This window comes from Armigeres subalbatus, chromosome 3 (assembly GCF_024139115.2).
Source record: "Armigeres subalbatus isolate Guangzhou_Male chromosome 3, GZ_Asu_2, whole genome shotgun sequence".
NCBI lineage: Eukaryota > Metazoa > Arthropoda > Insecta > Diptera > Culicidae > Armigeres > Armigeres subalbatus.
In genome coordinates, this window is record NC_085141.1 from 283,897,411 (window position 1) to 283,922,584 (window position 25,174).

Here is a 25,174-nt window from a genome sequence, read left to right on the forward strand (position 1 = left end):
AGATCCAGTCCAGGTCGGTCCAGATCCAGTCAGGTCGAGTCCAGGTCCAGTCCAGATCAGTCCAGTTGTCCAGATCCAGGTCCAGATCAGTCCCAGGTCAGTCCAGATCCAGTCCAGGTCAGTCCAGGTCAGTCCAGGTCAGTCCAGTCAGTCCAGGTCAGTCCAGATCCAGTCCAGGTCCAGTCAGATCCAGTCCAGATCCAGTCAGGTCAGATCCAGTCCAGGTCAGTCCAGATCAGTCAGGTCAGTCCAGATCCAGTCCAGATCCAGTCAGATCAGTCCAGATCCAGTCCAGGTCAAGTCCAGGTCGATCCAGTCCAGGTCAATCCAGGTCCAGTCCAGTCAGTCCAGGTCAGTCCAGAGTCCAGTCAGATCCAGTCCAGTCAGGTCCAGTCCAGGTCAGTCCAGATCCAGTCCAGTCAGATCGGTCCAGATCCAGTCAGGTCCAGTCCAGGTCAGTCAGATCCAGTCCAGATCGGTCAGTCCAGTCCAGGTCAGTCAGGTCAGTCCAGGTCAGTCCAGATCCAGTCAGTCCAGTCAGATCCAGTCCAGATCCAGTCCAGGTCAGTCCAAATTGGTCCAGTCAGTCAGATCCAGTCCAGATCCAGTCCAGGTCAGTCCAGGTCAGTCAGGTCAGTCCAGGTCGGTCAGTCAAGTCCAGTCCAGATCGGTCAGATCCAGTCAGTCAGTCCAGGTCAGTCCAGTCAGTCCAGTCAGATCCAGTCCAGGTCCAGTCCAGGTCCAGTCCAGATCCAGTCCAGGTCAGTCCAGATCCAGTCCAGTCAGTCAGATCCAGTCCAGGTCCAGTCCAGGTCAGTCCAAGATCCAGTCCAGTCCAGTCAGTCGGTCCAGATCCAGTCCAGATCCAGTCCAGGTCAGTCCAGATCCAGTCAGATCCAGTCAGATCAGTCAGGTCAGTCCAGGTCCAGTCCAGGATCGAGTCCCAGGTCAGATCCAGTCAGATCCAGTCCAGATCAGTCCAGATCCAGTCCAGGTCAGTCCAGTCGGTCCAGATCCAGTCCAGTCAGTCCAGGTCAGTCCAGATCAGTCAGGTCCAGTCCAGATCCAGTCCGGTCCGTTCAGGTCAGTCCAGATCCAGTCAGGTCAGTCCAGTCCGGTCAGGTCGGTCCAGATCGGTCAGATCCAGTCCAGATCCAGTCGATCCAGTCAGATCCAGTCAGAGTCAGTCCAGATCCAGTCCAGGTCAGTCCAGATCAGTCAGATCCAGTCCAGGTCAGTCAGGTCCAGTCCAAGGTCCAGTCCAGGTCAGTCCAGGTCAGTCCAGATTCAGGTCCAAGTCAGTCCAGGTCAGTTCCAGATCCAGTCCAGGTCAGTCAGATCCAGTCCGATCCAGTCCAGGTCGGTCAGGTCAGTCCAGATCGAATTCGTCGGTCAGATCCAGATCCAGTCCAGGTCCAGTCCAGGTCGAGTCCAGTCCAGGTCAGTCAGATCCAGTCGGTCAGATCCAGTCCAGATCAGTCCAGTCAGGTCAGGTCAGATCCAGTCCAGGTCAGATCCAGTCCAGGTCAGTCCAGATCCCTGGAGTCCAGTCAGTCCAGATCCAGTCCAGATCAGTCCAGTCCAGTTCCAGATCGGTCAAGATCCAGTTCAGGTCAGTCCAGATCCAGGTCCCAGATCAAGTCAGGTCAGTCCAGGTCAGTCCAGATCCAGTCCAGTCAGTCAGTCCAGATCCAGTCAGATCAGTCCAGGTCAGTCCAGTCAGGTCAGATCCGGTCCAGATCGGTCAGGTCAGTCAGGTCGGTCCAGATCCCAGATCCGAGATCAGTCCAGTCCGGTCAGGTCGATCCAGATCCAAGTCCAGTTCAAGTCCAGTCAGTCAGATTCAGGTCCAAATCAAGTCAGTCCAAGGTCAGTCAGTCCAGGTCAGGTCAGATCCAGTCAGATCCAGTCCAGTCCAGTCAGATCCAGGTCAGGTCAGTCAAGTTCAGTCCAGATCCAGTCCAGTCCAGATCCAGTCCAGTCAGTCCAGTCCAGTCCAGGTCAGTCAGGTCAGTCCAAAGATCTTAGTCCAAGGTCAGTCAAGGATCCAGTCAGGTCAGTCCAGATCCTGATCCATGGGATCCAGTCCAAGATCAGATCCAGTCCAGTCCAGTCCGTCCAGTCACGTCGGTCAGGTCCAGTCCAGGTCAGTCAGATCAGTCCAGAGTCCAGTCCAGGTTCAGTCCAGATCCAGGTCAGTCCAGATCCAGTCCAGAGTGAATCGGTCCAGGTCAGTCCGATCCAGTCCAGGTCCGGTCCAGTCCAGATCCAGTCCAGTCCAGTCCAGTCCAGTCAAGTCAAGATCCAGTTCAGTCAGATCCAGTCCAGGTCAGATCCAGTCCAGATCGGTCAAGGTCAGTCCAGATCCAGTCAGTCAGGTCAGTCCAGATCCAGTCCGGTCAGGTCAATTGATCCAGTCCAAGTCAGTCCAGATCGGTCAGATCCTGAGTCCAGATCCAGTCGAGTCAGTCCAGTTCAGTCAGTCAGATCCAGATCAAGTCAGTCCAGGTCCAGATCCCAGTCAGGTCAGTCCGATCCAGTCAGGTCGAGTCAAATCCAGTCAGATCAGTCCAGGTCAGTCCAGTCCAAGTCAGTCCAGGTCCAGTCAGATCAGTCCAGGTTCAGTCCAGATCCAGTCAGTCAGTCAGATCCAGTCCAGGTCAGTCCAGATCCAGAGTCAGATCCAGTCCAGGTCCAGTCCAGATCCAGTCCAGGTCAGTCAGTCAGTCAGGTCGGTCCAGTTCCAGTCAGTCAGTCAGGTCAGGTTTCAGTCCAGTCAGATCCAGTCCAGATCAGTCCAGATCCAGTCCAGGTCCAGTCAGATCCAGTCCAGATCCAGTTCAGTCAGTCCAGTCAGTCCAGTCAGTCCAGTCCAGTCAGTTCAGTCCAGATCCAGTCCAGATCCAGGTCAGTCCAGATCAGTCCAGGTCAGTCAGTCCAGTCGATCAGTCCAGATCAGTCCAGATCCAGTCCAGGTCAGTCAAGATCCAGTCAGATCCAGTCCAAGGTCAGTCCAGGTCCAGTCCAGATCCAGTCAGATCCAGTCAGGTCGGTCCAGATCGAGTCAAAGTCAGTCCAAGATCCAGTCCAGATCAGTCCAGAGTCGATCCAGTCCAGGTCAGTCACATCCAGTCAAGTCAGTCCAGATCCAGGTCCAAGTCAGGTCAGTCCAGATCCAGTCCAGGTCAGTCAGGTCAGATCGGTCAGATCCAGTCCAGATCCAGTCAGTCCAGGTCAGTCAGATCAGTCAGTTCCAGATCAGTCCGGATCAGTCCAGGTCCAGTCCAGGTCCAGTCGATCCAGATCAGTCCAAGTCAGTCCAGATCCAGTCAGGTCAGTCCAAGATCGATCCAGTCAGGTCAGTCCAGATCCAGTCAGGTCCAGTCCAGATCCAGTCCGTCCAGTCAGGTCAGTCAGATCCAGTCAGTCCAGATCCAGGTCAGTCCAGTCGGTCAGGTCCAGTCCAGATCCAGTCAGATCCAGTCCAGATCCAGTCCAGGTTCAGTCCAGGTCAGTCAGATCCAGTCCAGTCCAGGTTCAGTCCAGATCCAGTCCAGATCCAGTCCAGGTCAGTTCAGGTCCGATCCAAGATCCAGATCCAGTCCAGGTCAGTCCAAGTCAGTCCGGTTCAGGTCAAGTCGGATCCAGGTCCAGGTCCAGTCAGGTCGATCCAGTCAGATCGGTCGAGTCAAGATCCCAGTCCAGGTCGGTCAGGTCAGTCAGGTCCAGTCCAGATCCAGTCCAGATCCGGTCCAGGTCCAGTCGTCAGGTCCAGTCCAGGTCCAGTCCAGGTCAGTCCAGATCCAGTCGATCCCGGTCCAGATCTAGTCCAGTCAGATCGAGTTCAGTCGATCCAGTCCAGATCCAGTCCAGATCCAGTCAGGTCAGTCCAGTTCAGATCAGTCCAGATCCAGTCGGATCAGTCAGTCAGATCCAGTCGAGTCAGGTCAAGTCCAAGTCAGGTCAGTCCAGAGTCAGGTCAGTCCAGGTCAGTCCAGTCAAGATCCGGTTCAAGTCGATTGGAAGTGCAGGTCAAGTCCAGATCCAGGTCGGTTCAGTCCAGTCCGTCCCAGTCGATCGAGTCAAGTCCATTCCAGGTCGATCGGTCAGGTCCAGTTCCAGTCAGGTTCAAGTCAACGTCCAGGTCAGTCCAGGTCCAGCCCCAGATCAGTCAGGTTCGGTCAGGTCTCAGTCCAGATCCAGTCCAGATCCAGTTCAGTCGAATCCAGGTCCAGTCCAAGTCAAAGTCCAGTCCAGTCGTTCAAGTTAAGTTTCAAGATCCAGTCGAGATCCAGATCCAGATCCAGTCCAGGATCAGTCAGTCCAAGATCCAGTCCAGATCCAGTCCAAGTCGAGGTTCCAAGTCAGGTCCAGGTCCAGATCAGGTCAGGTTCAGGTCCAGATCCGTCCAGATCAGTCCAGATCCAGTCAAGATCCAGTCAGATCCAGTCCGCAAGGTCCAGATCAGTCGTCCGGTCAGGATCCAGTCCAGGTCCAGTCCAGGGTCGAATTCCAGATCCAGTCCAGTCAGTCCAAGTCCAGTCAGGTCGGGTCAGGTCAGATCAGTCCAGATCAATTGATCAGATCCAGTCCAGGTCAGTCAGGTCGGTCAGATCCAAGTCCAGTCAGGTCGATCGGTCCAGATCCAGTCAAGTCAGAGTCCAGATCCAGGAGTCCAGTCCAGATTCAGTCCAGATCCAGTCGGAGTCGGTCCATCCAGTCAGGTCCAGTCCATCGGTCAAGTCCAGGTTCGAGATCCAGGTCAGTCAGTCCAGGTCCAGTCAGATCAGTCCAGTCCCAGTCCTGAAGATCCAGTCAGGATCCAGGTGGTTAGATCGAAGTCCAAGTCAGTCAGTCCAGATCAAGTCAGATCCAGTCCAGGTCAGTCCAGATCGGTCAGAGTCCAGTCCGATTGGTCCAGTCCGGTCAGTCAGGATTCGGTTCCAGATCCAGATCCAGATCCAGTCCAATTGATCCAGTTCAGGTCAGTCGGATCCAGATCCAGGTCAGATCCAGATCCAGTCCAGATCCAGTCCAGATCCAGTCCAGATCAATTCAGTCCGATTGGTCGAGTCAGATCGGTCCAGATCAGTTCCAGATTCCAGTCGGTTCAGGTCCAGTCCCAGGTCGGTCAGATCAGTCCAAGATCAGTCCAGATCCAGTCCAGATCCAGTCCCGATCCAAGTCAGGTCGATCCAGGAGTCAGGTCCAGATCCAGTCCAAGATCCAGTCAGATTCCAGTCCAGGTCAGTCTAGATCCAGTCCAGTCAGGTCAGTCCAGATCAGTGGAGTCGAGTCCAGGTCAGTCCGTTAGTCCAAGATCCGGTCCAGATCCAGGTCAGAACCCGAGTCCAAGTCCAGTCCAGATCCAGTCAGATCGGTCAAATTCAGTCCAAGGTCAGTCCGTTCGTTGGTCCAGTCAAGTCGGTCCAGATCCAGTCAGTCCAGGTCAGTCAAATGGTCAGTCCAGATCCAGTCCAGATCAGTCAAGATCAGTCCAGGTCCAAGATCGGTCAGTCCAGATTCGATCCAGTCCAGGTCAGTCAGTCCAAGTCAGATCTGGTCCAGGTCCAGTCCAGAGTCCAGTCAGGTCAGATTAGGTTGGTCAGTCCAAGTCAGTCAGGATCGGTTCAGTCAGATCAAGATCTGGTCCAGTCCAGGTCAGTCCAGGTCCAGGTCGGTCCAGGTCAGTCAAGGTTGGTCCAGGATCCAGATCCAGATCCAGTCAAAGATCCAGTCAGATCAGTCCGGATCAGGTCGATCAGGTCAGGTCAAGATCCAGTCCAAGTCCGATCCAGTCAGGTCAGTCCAGATCCAAAGTCGATTCAGGTCAGATCCAGAGTCCAGATTCCAGATCGGTTCCGATCCAGTCCGGATCAGGTCAAGGTCCGATCCAGTCCAGGTCCAGTCCCAAGGTCAGTCCAGATCAGTCCAAGATCGGTCCAGATCCAGTCCAGATCCAGTTAGGTCCAGTCCAGGTCCGGTCCGAAGATCCAGTCCAGATCCAGTCCAAGATCCAGTCAGGTCAAAGTCCAGGATCCAGTCCAAGTCCAGTCCAGATCCAGTCCAGAGTCAGTCCAGGTCGGTCCAGATCCGGTCCCAGAGTCGGTCCAGGTCCAGTCCAGGTCCCAAGGTCAGTCCAGGTCAGTCCAGATCCAGTCAGGTCAGTCCAGATCCAGTCCAAGTTAAAGTCCAAGTCAGATCCAGGTCAGATCCAAATTAGATCCAGGTCCAGATCCAGTCCAGATCCAGTCAGATCAGTCCAGGTCAGTCCAGATCCGGTCCCAGATTGCAGTCCAGATCCAGTCCAGGTCAGATCCCGAGTCAGTCCAGATCCAGATCCAGTCAGTCAGGTCCAGTCCAGATCCAGTCAGGTCCAGTCCAGGTCAGTCAGTCAGATCCAGTCAGTCCAGGTTCAGGTCGGTCAGTCCAGGTCCAGTCCAGATCCAGTCCCAAGTTCGGGTCCAGATCCAGTCAGATTCGATCTGAGTCAGTCTAAGTCGTCCGGTCCAGTTCAGTCCAGATCCAGTCCAGATCCAGTCCAGTCCAAGATCCAGTCAGTCAGGTCCAGAATGCCAGATCAGTCAGGTCCGAGTCCAGGTTCAGGTTCCAGGTCGGATTCAGGTCAGGTCCAGTCCAGGTCAGTCAGTCCAGGTCCAGTCCAGGTGCAGTCCAGATCCAGTTCAGGTCAGTCCAGGTCGGTTCAAGTCAGTCCGGATCCAGGTCAGGTCAGTCCAGATCCAGTCAGTCCAGGTTCGAGTCCAGATTCCGTTTCCAGATCCGGTCCAAGGTCCAGTCAGTCCAGATCGAGTCAGATCCAGTCCAGAGTCAGTTCAGATCCAGTCAGATCGAATTGGAGTCAGTCCAAGATCCGAGTCAGGTCTGGTCCAGATCGGTCGGTTCAGATCCAGTCCGGATCAGGTCAGGTCAGGTCCAGTCCAAGTCAGTCAGATCCAGATCCAGTCCAGGTCCAAAGATCCAGTCCAGATCCGGTCCAGGTCAATTTTTCCCAGATCAGTCAAGTCCAGTCAGGTCCAGGTACGGTCCAGATCGGTCGACGTCATCCGGAGTCAATCAGATCCAGTCCAGATCCAGTCCAGTCAGTCCAGGTCAGTCCAAGATCCAGTCAGGTCCAGTCCAGATCTGATCCAGATCAGGAGTACGGTCCAGATCCAGTCCAAGGTCAAGATCAGGTTCAGGTCCAGTCCAGGTCCAGTCCAGCCCCAGATCCAGTCCAGGTCAGTCCAGAGTCAAATCCGGTCCAGGTTCGGTCAGATCAGTCAGTCCAGATCCAGGTTCAAGATCCAGTCCAAGATCCAGTTCCAGGTCAGTCCAGATCCAGTACAAGATCCAGTCCAATTGATCAGGTCAGTCGGTCAGTCAGGTCCAGTCCAGGTCAGTCCAGATCCGGTTCCAGAGTCAGTCAGGTCAGTTCCAGATCCAGTCGGATCCAGGTCCAGGTCGAGTCAGGTCAGTCCAGTCCAGTCCAGTCCAGATCAGTCCAGATCCAGTCCAACGATCCAGTCAAGTCCAGTCCAGATCAGTCCAGTCGAGTCCAAGGTCGAGTCCAGATCGAGTCCCAAGGTCAAGTCCAGATCCAGTCAGAGTCAGTCCAGATCGGTCAGGTCAGTCCAGATCCAAGTCAGGTCAGATCCAAGTCAGTCCCAGTCAAGTCCAGGTCCAGATCAGTCCAGGTCCAGTCCAAGGTCAGTCAGATGGTCCAGTCCAGGTCCAGTCCAGTCAGGTCCAGGTTGGATCCAGGTCCAGTCTAGAGTCAAGTCAGTCCGGGTTCAGTCCAGGTCCAGTCCAGATCCAGTCAGTCGGTCCAGATCCAGTCAGTCCAGGTTCAGGCCAGGTCCAGTCAGGTCCAGGTCAGTCAGTTCCAGGTCAGGTCCGGATCCAGGTCGATCGGTCCAAGTCCAGATCAGTCAGTCCAAGATCCAGTCCAGGTGCGGTCCAGATCGGTTTCAAGATCCAGTCCAGTCCGGTTCCAAGATCAGATCCGGATCCAGGTCCAGATCCAGTCCAGATCCAGTCCAGTCCAGGTTCAGTCACCATCCGTTTCCAGGTCAGTCAGGTCGATCCAGTCCAGGTCAGTCCAGGTCAGTCCAAGATCCAGTCCAGATCCAGTCCAGATCCAAGTCGGTTCCAGATCCAGTCCGGGATCCAGGTCAGGTCCAAGGTCAGTCAGGTCCAGTCAGTCAAGGTCAGTCAGTCAGGTCAGTCCGATCCAGTCCAGATCCGTTTCCAGGTCAGTCCAGGTGCAGTCAGGTACAGTCCAGATCCAGTCATCAGTCCGGATCACAGGTCCCGGTCCAGGTTCAGTCCAAGGTCCAGTCCAGATCCAGTCAGGTACAGTCAGGTCCAGATCGTTCAGATCCAGTCCAGATCTATTACCAGATCCGGTCCAGTCCAGAGTCCCAGGTCAGGTCCAGTTCAGTTCAAGTCAGTCCAGATCGGTCCAGATCCAGTCCAGATCAGTCCAAGTCAGTCCAGATCCAGTCAGATCGGTCAAGGTCAGTCGAGTTCAAGTCAGGTCATTGTCCGGTCCAAGTCCAGGTTCGGTTCCAGTCAGGAGTCCAGGTCCAGGTCCAGTCAGTCCAGTTCGTTCAAGAGTCGGTCCAGGATCAGTCCGTTCAGAGTCAGATCCAAGATCGGTCCAGATCAAGTCGGTCAGATCCAGTTCAGATCAGGTCCAGATCCAGTTTCCAGGTCAGTCCGGATCCAGATCCAAGATCCGTCAGTCCAGATCCAGTCCAGTCCAGATCAGTCCAGGTCCAGTCCAGATCCAGTCCAGATCCAGTTCAGATCCAGTCCAGATCAGGTTTCAAGATCCAGTCCCGGATCCAGTCAGGTCCAAGATCCAGTCCAGATCCAGTCCAGATCCAGTCCAAGTTCCAGTCCAGATCAGTCCAGGTCAAGTCAGTCCAGATCCAGTCCAGATCAGTCCAGGTCAGTCAGGTCAGTCCAGGTCAGGGTCCAGATCCAGTCCAGATCCAGTCCAGGTCGAGTCCAGATCCAGTCAGATCAGTCCAGGTCAGTCCAGATCGGTCCAGATCCAGTCCAGATCCAGTCCAGATCGGTCAGGTAGTACAGTCCAGATCGGTCCAGATCCAGTCCAGGTCGGTCCAGATCCAGTCCAGAGTCCAGTCGAGTCCAAGTCGGTCAAGATCCAGTCCCAGGTCAGTCCAGGTCCAGTCAGTCAGAATTCGGTCCAGGTCAGATCCCAGTCAGTCCAGGTCCAGTCAGGTTGGATCCAGGTCAAGTCTAAGTCGGTCCAGTCAGTTCAGTCCAGGTCAGTCCAGATCCAGTCCAGTCCAGGTCAGTCCAGTCCAGGTCCAGTCCAGGTCAGTTCCCAGGTCCGGTCAAATCCAGTTCAGGTCGGTCCAGGATCCAGGTCCAAGGTCAGTCAGAGTCAGTCGGTCCAGAGTCCAGTCCAGGTGCAGTCCAGATCCAGTTCAAGATCCAGTCCAGGTCAGTTCAGATCCAGTCCGGATCCAGATCCAGATCCAGTCAAGATCCAGTCCAGTCAGGTTCAGTCCAGATCCGTTTCCAGATCCAGTCAGTCCAGATCTAGTCAGATCAGTCAACCAGTCCAGGATCAGTCAAGTCAGTCAGGTCACAGTTCCAGATCAGTCCAGATCCAGATCCGAGATTCAGATCCAGTCAGGTCGATCCAGTCCAGATCCAGTCCAGGTCAGTCAGTCAGAATCAGTCCAGATCCAGTTCAATTGATCAAGGTCAGTTCAGATCAGTCCAGATCCAGTTCAAGTCCAGTCCAGTCCAGATCCAGTCCAGATCCAGTCCGAGTCAGTCGATCCAGTCCAGATCCGGTGATCAATTGAATCCAGTCCAGATCAGTCCAGGTCAGTCCAGGTCGAATCCAAGGTCGGAGTCAATTCAGGTCGATCCAAGTCAGTCAGATCCAGTCCAGATCAGTCAGGTCCAGTCCAGGTCGGTCAGGTCCAGTCAGTCCAGTCCAGGTCGGTCAGGTCGGTCAGATCCAGTCAAGTCAGTCCAGGTTGGAGTCCAGTCCAGAGTCCGGTCCGGAGTCAAGTCGGTCCAGGTCCAGTCGGTTCCAGATCGCCAACCAGTCCATAAGATCCCAGTCGGTCCAATCCAGTCTAAGGTCCAGTCCGTCAAATTCGATCTTATTTAAATCTTAGCTAAATCCAATCTATAATGAATTCAAATGCATTTCCAGTGTTCAATTTACATACAAGAAATTAATTTCAAATCTTATTCCAAACCAAAAAAAAAGCTTAAAATCAGCAACTCTCATAACTGTTTCGTTTAATTTTGATTAAGTACTATCGATTTTTCATTTCAACGCGTTTTTGTAACCGCTTACTGATAAAAATAAAATTTTGGCTAAATGTTGGTTTGCAATTTCTTTTACTCCTGCTCTTTTATTAAACAACTATTTATCATATTCTGAGTTTACGGTGAGTGTCAGTACCGTATGAGTGAGTGTCAGTATCAACCACCGTATTTTGTTCTCACAAGGACAAAACCAAATGATAGGTGTTCGAAAGTGTAACGAAGGCAGCCTGATAAAATATGATTTCAATGGCACGACGACTTCAGGTGGGAACCATCGAAGCCGTCACAATCAGCTGGGCCCAGTACAGATGTAATGCCTCGTTGTCGGAATTAGTACAAATGTTAGATACATTACCGCGGAGATGCTTGAATGTGAAGCTGCGACTTGGACCGGTTTCCAACCCGATGATCTTCGTCGGCGATTGAGAGGGTGAGATGCCGCTGAATGTCAGTGGTGTCTGGCTTAGATGCACGACGCCGCTATCAAGGTCGTCCAATTAAGCATACGATTCAACTGCTGACGCCGATGATCCGATCCGTTCGATGGGGAGATACATCCGTGATGAGGAACGGAGGCGAAAAAAGGCATTAACTAAGGAAAAAATGATTTATGCTACATTCGGCGTAAAAATAAACATTGACCGATTAAAAAGTCCTTCATCTAAATATCAAAATGGTATTCACGATGATCGATCAACGGCTTTCAAGATCATCGATAGCTTTAAGATGATCTTGGATTAAGTCCTAAAATGAAGCTTGCAGATTATTTATATGTTTCTAGACTTTAATGTGATACACTATTTTTTGCAGTAGATATTTGCTTATGCTTGCAACTCTTTACACCGATGATGAATTCAATGACTAAGAATTTAAATAAACATATCAGTGCCCATTCATTGAAATTAATATTCTCTGAACAATTTCATCTGGAGGGCTCTACTTGAGGAAATGACTTTATTAAATCTCTCCAACTCTATGCGATGAACGGGACGGTAGCGTAAAAATGATTAATCTTTCCATCGTGGTACCAATTGCCATTTTCCGCCCCAGAAGATTCGTCAATTCACCCTGTTAATCTATTTCTTCGGACCCAACACGACGATGATGGCGGAGACCACCGACAGTTCGCAGAACCGATCCCTCCAATCTGCAATATGTTTCACAGTCCCACAGCAGGTCGGCAACACGCGCTACGCTCTATTGTTGACCACTTCATCAACCCTAAGGGGCCTGCCGCTACCGTAAGGCCCACCACTAGTGGCTGGCTGACACGCTGGGATGGCTCGCGCACTTTGTATTCCATTTTCACCGCTCCACTGGCACCACTACTACTGGTCTTGCTACAATATTTGAACGAGGTCACATAGACCTTAATATAGGTACCTACGCTCGAGCGGAATCAGCAGGAGTGATTTGGCTTGTGAGCGAAATCAATTACCCTCGTGGGTACTACGAACGTCATCAGCATCGCCAGGAAGATCAAGCGGAAAGGCTTTGAAGCGGCGCCGGTTCGCAATGGATTGGCATTGCCATCATCATCAGTCCAATGGAATCAATTGATATTTAACCTTGCGACTTGATGTTCTGCCGTAGACCCTGTGCACTGGAACTATTGAGCAAACAACACACAACGCGGGGTAGCTGATGGTTTATGACTACTCGTTTCGCTAAGTGTAGCGCTACATCGCGATCCGATGTCTTTTAGAATGTAAAGCGGCAGTCGTTTTGAATAGAACGGATTTATTGCTTTACAATGGTAAGTTATATAATGTGCTGCTATCGCTTCAATTCAATAGCAGATTATGCAAGTAAATATTGTATTAAGTAGGTGGTTGCAATTGAAATTAGTTGTGTTATTAAGAAAATGTTTTAACAACTCAGAACTATTTCTTCTTGGATTTCAACTTCATCAAGTAAAGGAATCAAATCTGGGTTGATGTGTACGATACCGCCATTGGCACTGATGCAGCATAGCTCGTTGCACCGCTTCAGCTGCATCGATTCGTCAATGTCATTGTTTGACGCGACCGCGTTGACCTCGTTTATTGAGATGTTTTCTGGAATTTCACGCTACTCATCCCAAAGAGCGTTCAATTTTGACGATGACGACGACGAAGACGACTCGTTGGGATGTTGATGGGCATCACGGTAGGGCAAGGTGCTGTGTTCCAGATGCAGACACAACAGTAATTGACTTGCGACTTGATCGTTGTCCCTAAATCGGCTCGGCCACTCCCTGGAGCGTCTTCAGATGTGCAGTTTTCGTCAGTGGGAGACGATCTTTCATAAACTTATTTATTTTCAAATATTTATGTGAATAAAACACTAATGGTTCCACCTAGCGGTAATGATGCTGAAACAATGGGACAGGATTACCACCGAATGCAACTTAAAGCAAGCAAATCGGCAGAGATTGAAAAAATAAGTGAGTTTATTACACGGGTTTAGCTTATAAAAAATGTATTTTGGCCATAACTTTTGAGTCCATCGTCCGATCCGACTAATTTCCAATAGGAAAGAAAGAGAAACAAATGCAAGTTGATTCTAAACGAACTTTCTTCATAAAACAAAACATAATCGCTCGGCGTCGGTAGCGGAATCATGACGTCAAAGTCGGTCCGAGCAGCGGCTGTCGGCGAGTGGTTGCTTGGTCCTCCCCAGACCCAGTTGTGCCCCCTCCACAAGAAAATTTAAAAATCGATTTTCAAAATAGACATTTTTTCGGCTAAGTATCGAGCTTGTCGTTGCAAGTTGTCAGGTCCATGTAATATAGATTTTTCAGATTTTTAATGCCAATCACTATCATTGTCATTAATTATTGAAGAGTTATTGACTATACAAAGTAAAAAAAAAACAAGATTCATGCTCCTAAATCCAGTCAATGAGAATGCAAACGATTATTCTTTTATTAACCTTTCCGAAACAGATATTAGAGATTAGAATCAATTGGATATTATTCAAGTATGTCGCAAAACAGATGATCAAATTCTTATAGAGTTTTTTAGTTGAATGTCCTTACAAGTCCAGATGATTAGTTTTCAGTGTTCAATAAAACTCGGCCTCTTGTTACTTAACAGATTTTTTTTGAGATCGAATAACGTAGAGCTGAGCAGATATAAAGTTGTGGAAAGGGAAGAATAGTTCTTATATACTAGTTGAAGAAACAGTAACAAATTTAAACAATACTTAAAAATTACTCTAGTATAAAACAATAGTTGAATTATTCCAAGATTAGTTACTTTTTGGTGTCTTCCGAATGCCTACTAACTATGCGTAAAAACAGAAACTCTGTTGAAAACCGAAGTGAGTTCCTGTGACAGTCGTTTTTTCTAAGCATATGCGGTATTTCGAAAAAAAAAATCGTTTCAGGTGGTTCGAAATGAAATTCCGCGGAATTTCTTGGAATTTGAGCATTGCGAAATCTGATTTCTTGATTTCGTTTCGTTTCGTATAATTACATAAATTTCGCTAGAAAAAAAACAAGCTTTCAACGGAATTTAATGGAATTCCGCGGAATTTCGAAAAAAAAAATAGACTTTAACTAGACTAACCGGAAACGAAAAGTATCTAACTATTTTATCCTATTTTTTCAAAAGTGATCCGACTCAAGACGTCAGGCTCAGAGTATAAAATGAATCAGATCAATATAGCTTTGTCGAAAAGGCAAAACCATAGCGTGGATTCCTATGGGGCTCTTGAAAATTCTTTTTAGAGCACCTCTTTCTTATTAAAAGCCGATAAAAACTTTGTGATTACACTTCTGAAATACATATCCTCGTGCATTTTAGAAAGGTTTCGAGTATTCTTCTAGTGAGCAAATGTATGCTATTTACAACTCTCTATCTGCGTATATGCCTGGCAGATGTGGATATGTAAATGAGTATCCCACTTGATAAAAAATAAAATCTATGCATTCATTTCCTGGCTTTGAGTTAGCTCAATACCATAAAACCAAGCTGATAAACCAATATGAAGTATGCTTTAGCATAATTACATAATTCTTAAAAGAATTCTTAGAAGAGTTAAAGTTTTTAACAGAATTTAAATCTGAACACAAAAGTTTTTAACAGAATTTAAATCTAAACACAAAAAATCACACAAATTCTATATTTTCATACACTTACTGATATAAAAGTGAACAAATCTAGAATTGATCAGATTCGGAAGCACACACGTCACGATGAATTCCTTTGAAAGCGGAAAAAATGCAGGGGTATTAACTTATCGCCAACGGGAACGCGGTAATTTATCACAGACCTTTTCTGTTACTATAACTCTATTGGTCGCAAAGCAATTATTGACTTCGAAAAAATGAAATCAAAATTACTTTCATATTGTAAAACAAATAAAATAAAAATTCCGCGGAAAAAAAAAATAAAATTCCGCTTCGTTTCGTAAAATTTTGAAATCAATGGATTTTGATTTCGTATCGTTTCGAAGTCTCGAAAGTAAATTCATATTTCGTTTCGATTCGTTTCGTTAGGATAAAGTGTGTTATCGCATACCCCTGGAATTGTCTCCCCTTTCCGGATGTTTTAACTACTTCGCGAGTAGTGTGCATGATGGAGCATAAATACACACTATCCGGAAATGGGAGAAAATTCGATTGTCGCCATTTATTATTTACTTCCTCCATTCAATACTTCAAAAACACCTTCCGGATCCCAATGTTTTTTTTTTCTTTCAAAAATCCTTAAATTATTGTTAGCATTTATAAAACAAAGAAAAAGATTACACTTTTTTTCATTTATTTATTATCAGACTAAGGCCGGAGTGGCCTATGCTGCACATAAAAGTCTTCTCCATTCAGCTCGGTCGATGGCTGCACGTCGCCAACCACGCAGTCGGCGGAGGGTCCACAAATCGTTCCATCTTGTTCCCGTCGGATCGTTGTCGAGAACCATTTTCAACGGGTTATTGCCCGACATTCTGGCTACGTGCCCGGTCCACCGCAGTTTTCAGATTTTCTCGGTGTGAACGATGGATGGTTCTCCCAACAGCTGATGCAACTCGTGGTTCATTACCCTCCTCCACGTACCGTCCGCCATCTGCATCCCACCATAGATGGTACGCAGCACTTTTCTTTCGAAAACTCCCAGTGCGCGTTGCTCCTCCACGAGCATCGTCCAGGTCTCGTGTCCGTAGAGAACTACCGGTCTAATAAGCGTTTTGTAGAAAGTCAGTTTGGTACGGCGGCGAGCTCTATTCGATCGGAGCGTTTTGCGGAGTCCAATGTTCGAACGATTTTCTGCCATGATGCGTCTCCGAATTTCTCTGCTGGTATCGTTATCGGAGGTCACCAGTGAGCACAAGTTCACGAATTCTTCAACCACCTCAATTTCGTCACCATTAATACAAACTCGTGGTGGGTGGCTTACGTTGTCCTCTGTTGAGCCTCTTCCTATCATGAACTTGCGCTTTGACGTATTGATGACTAGTCCAATCCATTTAGATTCGCTTTTTAGTCTGATGTAGGCTTCCTCCATCCTCTCAAAGTTACGTGCCATAATGTAAATGTCGTCGGTGAAACAAAATAACTGGACGGACTTCGTGAAAATCGTATAACTCGTGTCAATCCCTGCCCTTCGTATTACTCTCTCTAGAGCGATGTTGAATAGCAGACACGTAAGACCATCACCTTGCCGTAACCTTCTGCGCATTTCGACGGGACTCGAGAAAGCCCCTGAAACTCGAACTACGCACATCGCCTGATCCATCGTCGCCTTGATCAACCTTATCAGTTTATCCGGAAATCCGTGTTCGTGCATTAGCTGCCATAGCTGGTCCCGACCAATTGTATCATATGCGGCTTTGAAGTCGATAAATATATGATGTGTGGACACGTTGTATTCGCGTCATTTCTGCAATACCTGACGTACGGTGAACTCCTGATCTGTGGTAGAGTGTTCACCCATAAATCCCGCCTGGTACTGCCCCACGAACTCTCTTGCAATTTGTGTTAGCCAGTGGCATAAAATTTGGGAGAGTACCTTGTAGGCGGCGTTCAGCGATGTGATTGCGCGGTAGTTGCTGCAATCCAGCTTACCGCCCTTTTTGTAGATGGGACACACGACACCTTCCATCCACTCCTGCGGCAGAACCTCATCCTCCCAAACCTTGGTAATCACCCAGTGCAGCGCTCTAGCCAGTGCCTCACCACCGTGTTTAAACAGTTCTTCTGGTAGTTGGTCAACTCCAGGGGTTTTGTTGTTTTTCAGCCGGCCGATCTCCTTCTGGATTTCCTGGAGATTCGAAGGCGGAAGTCGCATGTCATGCGCGTGTGCTCCTAGGTTCATTAGCATATCGCCACCGTTGTCTGCAACATCGTCATTCAGGTGCTCTTCGCAGTGCTGATGTCACCTTTGGATCACCTCACGCTCGTAAGAAGAGTCCCGTTCATGTCCTTACACATATCGGGATGTGGCACGTGGCCCTCATGTGAACGATTTAACTTCTCATAGAACTTTCGCGCGTTATTAGCGCGGTATAGTTGCTCCGTCTCTTCACAGTGTTGATCTTCCTGCTAGTGCTTTTTTCCTCCGAAAAATCGAGTTTTGTCTTTTCCGTACCCGTTTGTATCGTTCCTCGTTCGCCCAAATGAACTTTTTCTGCACTGTTTCAACTCTTCGAATGGCATTCTGGTGGAACGGAGACCACACAATCGAGCCGAATTCAAGTATAGAGCGGACTAAGGAACAGTACAGAGCTTTCTCTAAATCATTTAGCCACACGGAAGATGAAGGCTCGTTGAGCCGATGCTTTCGATGTTACGTATGAAATGTGGTCCTTGAAAGTTGATTTCCAATCCAATAGAATACACGAGTCTTTAATAATGGACTCTCGCTTCAGTATTGAACCTTTCAGATGATAGTCATAAAGAATATGTTGATGCTTACGTGTAAAAGTTATTACCGAACAAGGATTGAGCATGAACAGAATCGTTTCGCACCAGCCAAAAATAAATGTTTAGTTGGTCTTGTAGGTACATTGCATCGGCAGCATATTTTATAGTGAAATACAATTTAAAATCATCTGCGAATGACAGCTTGCCACAGCTTAGAAGACAGTTTACGTCGTTGAGGTACACTGCCGTCGGACGCATAAATGTCACATGTTTCAAACGAGAACAATGAGAAAAACGCATTTGAAGTTTCAAAATGCATTCGTCCTATTATCGCAAAATTTCGCTTTTTTATTGACTTTCACGCAATAAACTATAGAAGAATATTCATATTCGTTGGACCGGATTGAAACATTGCCAAAAACAACTATGTTTTTCACGTTTTTTCTATCAAACCCCGAATGTGACACTTATGCCGCGAAATTCACTGGTCAGGCGAAAAATGTACGCATATTTGTCACACCGTGAACTGAGAGATAGTTGTTGTTAATTTGTTTTTACATTTCGCGAGCGACGATTGTATTTCTTTGGTGTGATTTTTTGCTGTTGAAAGAAGTGGAACCGGAAATGGAATATCCAATACAGACAATCCAGTGGCGCGGGATCGGAAGAGGACTTCCTCGGGTTCGATTTAAAAAAAAAAGAAACAGGTGATCGTTTTCTGTTTGCGCAGTCAGCGAACGTTCCATAACCGGTCTAAGAGGTTGAACACCCGGTTTTAAGCGGCAGTGGTGTAGTTTCCTTGCCCGGGACAAGGACATGCACTACATCTTCAACGTCCAAAGGAATCATGACTGTCTTATCGAGATGATGGTGACAAAGTGCTACCAGGGGAAGCAGTTTTTTCTGTGGATTTGCAAAAAGTTCTCAATTATGTATTTGGTATTTGTAAGTTATGGACTTATTTTCTAGGTCTTACGGCTTCCACGGTTGGATTGCTTTAAGAACATTATTTTCTCGTAAAGGCTGCTGGTCTTTAATGAGAGCTTTGCGCCTGCATACCCATTGTCTGCGTGCATTTGGTCCGAGTCAGTCGCAGAGCCAACGAAATTCTTAGCTATTTCTTCAAAGTTAATATAAAGTACGTTGACCTGAAGACAATTATCTTTTGGTTGGATAATTGTAGTTCGCAAAATAAGAACTGGAATTTATTCCATCACATTACTCTACTCATAAACAGTAATGAAATTCAGGTCAAGCGCATATTGTTGGAGAACTTTGAATCGGGACATACGTTGAATACGGCCGCTGACTCTTTCCATGCGGCGTTTGATTCCAAAATGCATCATGAACGTGTCGTTAGTTATGAAAACTTCAAGTCTGTGGTTGGCAATGCAAAGAACAATGTTGACGTACTTGATATGCAAGCAACTGACTTCTCCAAAGCTCACCGTTTGTATTGGAGTTGGAGTATTGTACTTGGAGTATGCGATAAACCACTGCAAGCCATGCCCGTACGTGGATTCCATGCGAAAAGTGGTGTTTAAAAAAGTCGTTATGAACTTGGATAAGCAAACAATATCAACAGTAAAGACCTTAAATACTGCTAGTTGTTTTCCAAGAAGCAATGTAAGTTGGTTGTAAAGGATTCATCCTCTTTTGATACAAATTTACGTTGGCAAAATGCTCCTCAAGGAAATGAAGAAGAAAAGAAAACTTCTTTCATGAAAATGGTTCAACCTGTTGTTACCGAAGAGGAAAAATCGTTTTTTATTGGTCGTCCAACGAAGCAAGAAGGTTCTGATTAATTTTTGTTCTTGTTTAATACTTTGAATAAATTTTATCGCCTTTACATATCACAATATTTGAGTTTTACAGAAAAACAACGAGTTTGCTAAAGGGATCCTTTTTATCACATTTTTATGGTCCCTGAATATTTTAATTATGTCACAGTTTCATTCTCTTCTTCACGTTATACTTGGAGAAGTTCTAGACAATATAATACTTCCCCTCTTCTTTCATGGACAACCGTCCATATAAATTCTGAAAGTAGGGAAAGACCTTGCATACTTACCAGCCACCCTTCTAAACTATCCACGTGGATTGTAGATGACCCTAAAAGCATGGTATATTTTATGGACGGTCCTCAGGACACATCACGCAGTGCTATGTGTCTTTTTAAGTGAAATATGCGTCCATTTATCCCGGTGTGACAAGTATGCGTCCATTTGTTCGAATGTTACAAATTGACTTCAGATTTTTTTCGAGTTTTCTAGAATAAAACCTATGTTTTGACAAAATATTTCAAAAATACGTATCAAATTATGACGTTAGACATCAAAACCTCAAAAACGTTAAAATGTAACATGTGACATTTATGCGTCCAACGGCAGTACAGTAGGAATATAAACGGCCCAAGATGGCTTCCTTGTGGAGCCCCTGATGTGACTTCAAATGTGGTACGGATGGTTTCCCCAAAATCTCACAAGCAAACCTTATTAGTGATCGGTAGGCTTTATGCTACAAAATTATTTTATTAGGGTTCGTCGCAAATACTTTCTACTTTTCAAATCTTACAATTTTTGGTGAACCTTTGCTATAAAGATATGAACTCAATATTCTGAATCTTTCGATCCGCTCTGTATGGTTTTCACTGCGTTTTAGGTAAACATCTAGGTTAAATTTAGTTTATAGAAACAGTAGTTTTAAGTACTCACAGTAGCTTTAGATTTGCTCGTCTTAGGTATAAGTAGACCCGTAACAAAGTGATATAATTGCTCACTAAGGCCGTTACAAATATTTAATTAACATTTTGTCCTACTGGTCTCCGAAAATTCGAGGGGGGAGGGGGATAATACAAATTAAATATTAAAATGAAAAAAAAATATTTTGTTGCCCCCTTAAAATATTATTTTTTGGCAAAAAAATCCGAGGGGGGGAGCCAACATAGGTTTTAAATATTTGTATCGGCCTAATATAGATTTAGGATCAATAAAGTAAGTTATCCACTATCTAATATTGTAGCTCTAATGTTTACCTGCTTGGAGATTACAACCGAACGTATTTTACGGGGTCTATCGTTTATCCTACGTCAGAGCGCATTTGAAACTAATGAACATTACAAATGTATTAGCAATAATTTTAATCTAGAAAGTAACAATTTCTAAGTAACTTCACCTGCCTTCAGTACAATTTCCAGTAACAGCATTAAATCAGTATATTGCTTACATCTATCTGCTTCTCTTTTACCTAGCCGTAGTCTGTGCTCTCCCTTACATTCACGTCGCTAGCTGAACACTTCGATGTTGACCATTAGTTGAACTGCAACGAGGGGCTCGTCGCGACACCCTCCTCTCGTAAACCCTAGTCACGGGTCTGATTATCTGGAACTACTGACTCAGGTTTACTTTCGTCCAACACGTCAAGAGCCGCACTGCCGATGCTGTCGGCACTAACGCTTGGCGAACGCGTCCATCACGTCCCGGAATGACTCGTTCTACTCGACCACGGATCCATTGGTTTCGTTTAGATCCGTCGACGACCAATACTAAGTCTCCAACCTTCAATTCTCGTGCTTCCTCAAACCATTTGGATCTACGCGCTATGACAGGCGAATACTCCTTAATCCATCTATGCCAGAAATCGTTGCAAATTGACTGTGCCAGCTTCCAGCTACTTCGTAAACCTCCTCGTTGCAGCACCGGTTCAGAAGGCAGAATTATCAGGCCTTCAGTTGCCTAACAGGAAATGGTTGGGTGTAAGCGACTTCTTGTCCGCCGAACCTATTGGAATTTATGTGAGAAGCCTCGAGATGATGATGAATTCTGTCTCGACCAGGATTGTCTCCAACGTCTAATAGTCCGGTTTCCAAGGGGCCTCGGCTACTGTACCCATTGTTACTTTCACAGAGCGCACGAGGCCCTCCCAAACTCCTCCCATGTGGGGAGCTGACTGTAGAATAAACGAGCACTTGGTGTCGTCACTCGTAAAGGTGGAAGTCAATTTTTTGCTAGCACCTTGAAAGCAAGTATGTACCGTTGTCACTGTAGATCTCAGCGGGTGGACCACGACGTGTCACGAACCGTCGAAGTGCCATGGTACACGATTCTGCGGAAAGGCAGTGATTACCGATTTTTACAGACATACAGTGTTTGGTCAAATACGATTCAATCCATTTGATAAAATCTCCGTTAAAACCGAGACGTGCCACTACTACAATGCTACTACAATCTGGTGATTGATTTTATCAAAAGCTGCAGAGAAATCAGTATAGATGGCATCTGTTTTCCATGACCGTTTTCCATCTCGCGAAAAATAGATGAAGTATAATATATCAGGTTCGTAACCGTTGATCTGTTGGACGTGAAACTGTGTTGATGCTCAGAAATGCAGCAGTTGAAATTGAATGTCATGTAATCCAGAATTATCTTCTCAAGAATTTCGACGCCGCGCTTAAAGATGCGATTCCACGATAGTTTGAAACTACTTTTCTGTTCCCTTCCTTGAAGATTGAAAAAACATAGGATTACTTCCAGATGTCAGGGACTCTAGGATTTTCTCTAGGGATTTTCCTAAGGTTCTCAACTCACCGCCTCACCATGTATTTTTCATTAGAAAGATGTTTTCTATTTATATGGAGCCCGCGAGAAAATAAACGACCTCTTTTCCCCGTTAGCCCTTACGAAATTAGTACACGGGCCTCGAAACTTTCAAAGTGCTCTGAAAAATTGGAAACCATACAAACATCGTAAAATTGGGAAGAAAGTACGAGATATAAAAAAACTGCAGAGTTGATTTCGATAATCTTGTGTATGGTTCATGAGAATACAATGAAATGACCTCAAACCAGATACGTTAAAAGGACATCGTAATTAAGAATCCTCAGTGTACACCACGCATTCATCTAAAACTACACCCAAAAAACAAATCTGACAATTATTGTATAAAATCTGGGCATATACAATTCTGTAAGCTTTTTATACAAATATTGTATTAAAATAATACAAATCTGTATTATTTTAATACAATATTTGTATAAAAAGCTTACAGAATTGTATATGCCCAACTATTATACAGTTTCTGTAAGGTTCTTATGCAGAACTGTATTAAAATCTGCCATCCCCTGGTTGGGTGTAGTGCAACGAATATAAAAAAACAACGTATTGACTAAATTACACCATTACTAGAAATCAGGTTCAAATTGAGTGATGTTATCAACAAGACAAATGAGCTGCAAAGGCATATAAAAACCCTTGGCACCATAATGTATGCAGTGTTCTATATCCCCTTAAAATATTATTCCTCACCAGCTGGGACAACGTTGGCGGTACAATTATTCGTTAAGAAAATTATTTTGAGCTTTTTAGTGGAATGTCTTCACTTGTCATAAGACAAGTTTGTACAGTCCCATTGAATTCCAACACTTAATTGTATCTTGACAGAGACGTATTTCGACCTCAACAGTAAGGCCGTCTTCAGTGTCTCGTACTTGACGTCAAGTACGAGACACTGACGTCAAGTATGAGACACTGAAGACGGCCTTACTGTTGAGGTCGAAATACGTCTCTGTCAAGATACAATTAAGTGGTGGAATTCAATGGGACTGTACAAATTCGTCTTATGACAAGTGACAATTATTCGGTTTATCAGAATTCTGGCCACTGTGCCCTACTGCATTGGTTTCCGCCCCAGCTATTGAATGATCTTGATTTTTTCTTGCGTTCCTTCCAACCATCTTGACTGAGCCGTTATCTAACCTCATCTTTATTTTCTCTTTTTCCATTACAGTCATTTTTCGGTCGGACGTATAACAATTTGTCATCGATTTCGGAATGCAAAAACAACGGTGAATGTGTCATAAATAAGAAAAATCGCACCGCTTGCAAGGCGTGTCGACTGCGCAAATGTCTGGTCGTGGGGATGTCCAAAAGCGGTTCCCGATATGGTCGGCGCTCCAATTGGTTCAAAATCCATTGCTTGCTCCAGGAGCAACAGGCGCACAAAAATAATAACAATAACAACAATAGTGTGACAAGCAATAACAACGACACGGGTAGCAGCAATAATAACGGCAATAGCAACAATGGAAGTAGCAACAACACCTCACCCGGCTTGCTGCCGAATGGGTTCCTTCCGAACAGCTTCCTGTCCAACCTTTGCAACAATAACAACAACAACGTGACGTTCAAAAAGGAAGCGAAGAGACCCAGTTCACCGAGTGATTCGGGGGCTTCATCCGCCGACCCGGAAGAAAGTTCCAGCTTTAAAGACCCCTTCCACGGGAGCAATCGTACGATCTCACCAAAAGTAGAATTTCCCGAAGTGACCCTAACCAAAATCAGTCCCAAGGTCAGCCGGACTTCGTCAACATCATCGTGCTCAACCACCACCACGACGGACAGTTTTCGACCACTGATGGATCGAATTTCCCCATATCTTCCTCACGGTCCCTACCGCCCCGAAGCCACCCCGTATTTCCCGATGCCCTTTGCCATGCCTGCCGTGTCCCTGGGCTTGATGGCCACCGGAAAATCCAGCCACGAGCAACATGAACCCATAGACCTGTCCATGAAATCGAAGTCATCGAGCTCGTCTGGATCTCCGCTACGATTAGGTTCAACCTCACCGCTACTGACAGAGGTAAACGAATCGAGGGATCTGCCATCGTCAGTGGAAGTTCCCCGCCCAGTGCCCCTGGATCTGACGTTCACTCGAACCAAACCCCTATCCGGGTGATAGTGATCTGTTCAACTCTATTCCCAATGTACTTGTTGTAAGATGTGATTGACTCTACTTATTATCTAATTAGGCTCTAGCAATTAAGAACGAGAACCCCAACACTTCACAGTGCCAAAATGTTGCCCATATTATTCACGAAAAAATATCCTCGCATTTGGAAGATGGAATAATTGGGCTTGAACCGGGATACGTTTTCCTACAGTAGTTTAAAATTCTAATACGACTAATACCATCTATGCACCATGGCCAGTTAACGCATAGCATTCGTTCATTTCATACGATGGAAACAAATTTTAAATGCCAAGTCGTTTATTCTCTCTAAGCCATAGTTAACGACACAGTGAAATGAAAGTTGTAGCCAGTAAGGGGACCAATTTGCCAGTTTTAGACTAGAACAATCGAAAAATACTCCATGACCACCAGTTTTTACACAATAATTAAACTCATAGAAGCAAACCGTGACAGTGTAGCGCAATAGTGTAGCATAACCTCAGACCAGAGTAAAACAGATTATAATCCGATCGATCAATCGGTCAAACATGGTGCCAGATGACATTGTACAAATTGTTGAACACGAGCAACAGAAGAAATATATTACAAATCGGTGGAACATGAAAACACAGAAAGTCTGATTGTACAGTAAGATTTCTCCCTCCACTATTGTATCATCGGATGGGAAAACGACGATTTCCACTGGATTTATTTTGGGAAACGATGCATTTGTTTTTGTATTTAAGCAGCACAGGTCTACGATAGTATTAAGTTGGAGTACTCCGTGTTTATTTTTCAATAAGAATTCACATTAATTTATTGATTCGTAGCTCAAATCCTCTCAGTATTTGTGTGTGTTGTACATCATCAGATTTAGGTAATTGTAAAGTATTTGATACGTACTTTCATTGTTTTTATTTCTTTGTTTTCATTATTTGATAGGTGCATTTTCTTTTGTACATAAGTTTGATTTGTTTTAGTGAATTTATAGTTTTACAGTCAGTAAACTTATTTATAAATGATTTTTTTTGCCCAGAATGCATAATACATGTTTTGTTTCAAATTTATGATTTCGAATCTGATTTATTTAGAAAGAACATCCACATCATGGTTCCAAATGATGGAAAACTATGTCAGCACTGTTTCCTCGACCTTTTTGTGTTTCTCGTACACCAATTTGTAGTGGATAACAGTCCAAAATGCTGAAGTTGGTTCGATATTTTCATCAATATAAACAAGAACAAGAATACCATTTCAACTTGTAGACGCAAAATTTACAAA

At 46.1% G+C, this 25,174-nt stretch overlaps 1 protein-coding gene across 1 annotated transcript in view; it reads left to right on the top strand.

The window, feature by feature from the left end:
* Positions 1-24,922, top strand: part of LOC134220103 (protein embryonic gonad) — a 509,451-nt gene extending 484,529 nt beyond the window's left edge. Inside the window, exon 3 of the mRNA XM_062699086.1 lies at positions 22,952-24,922. Coding sequence (XP_062555070.1) covers positions 22,952-23,899 — 948 coding nt within the window. The 3' untranslated portion in view covers positions 23,900-24,922. The remainder of the gene's footprint in view (positions 1-22,951) is intronic.
* Positions 24,923-25,174: the final 252 nt, after the last annotated feature.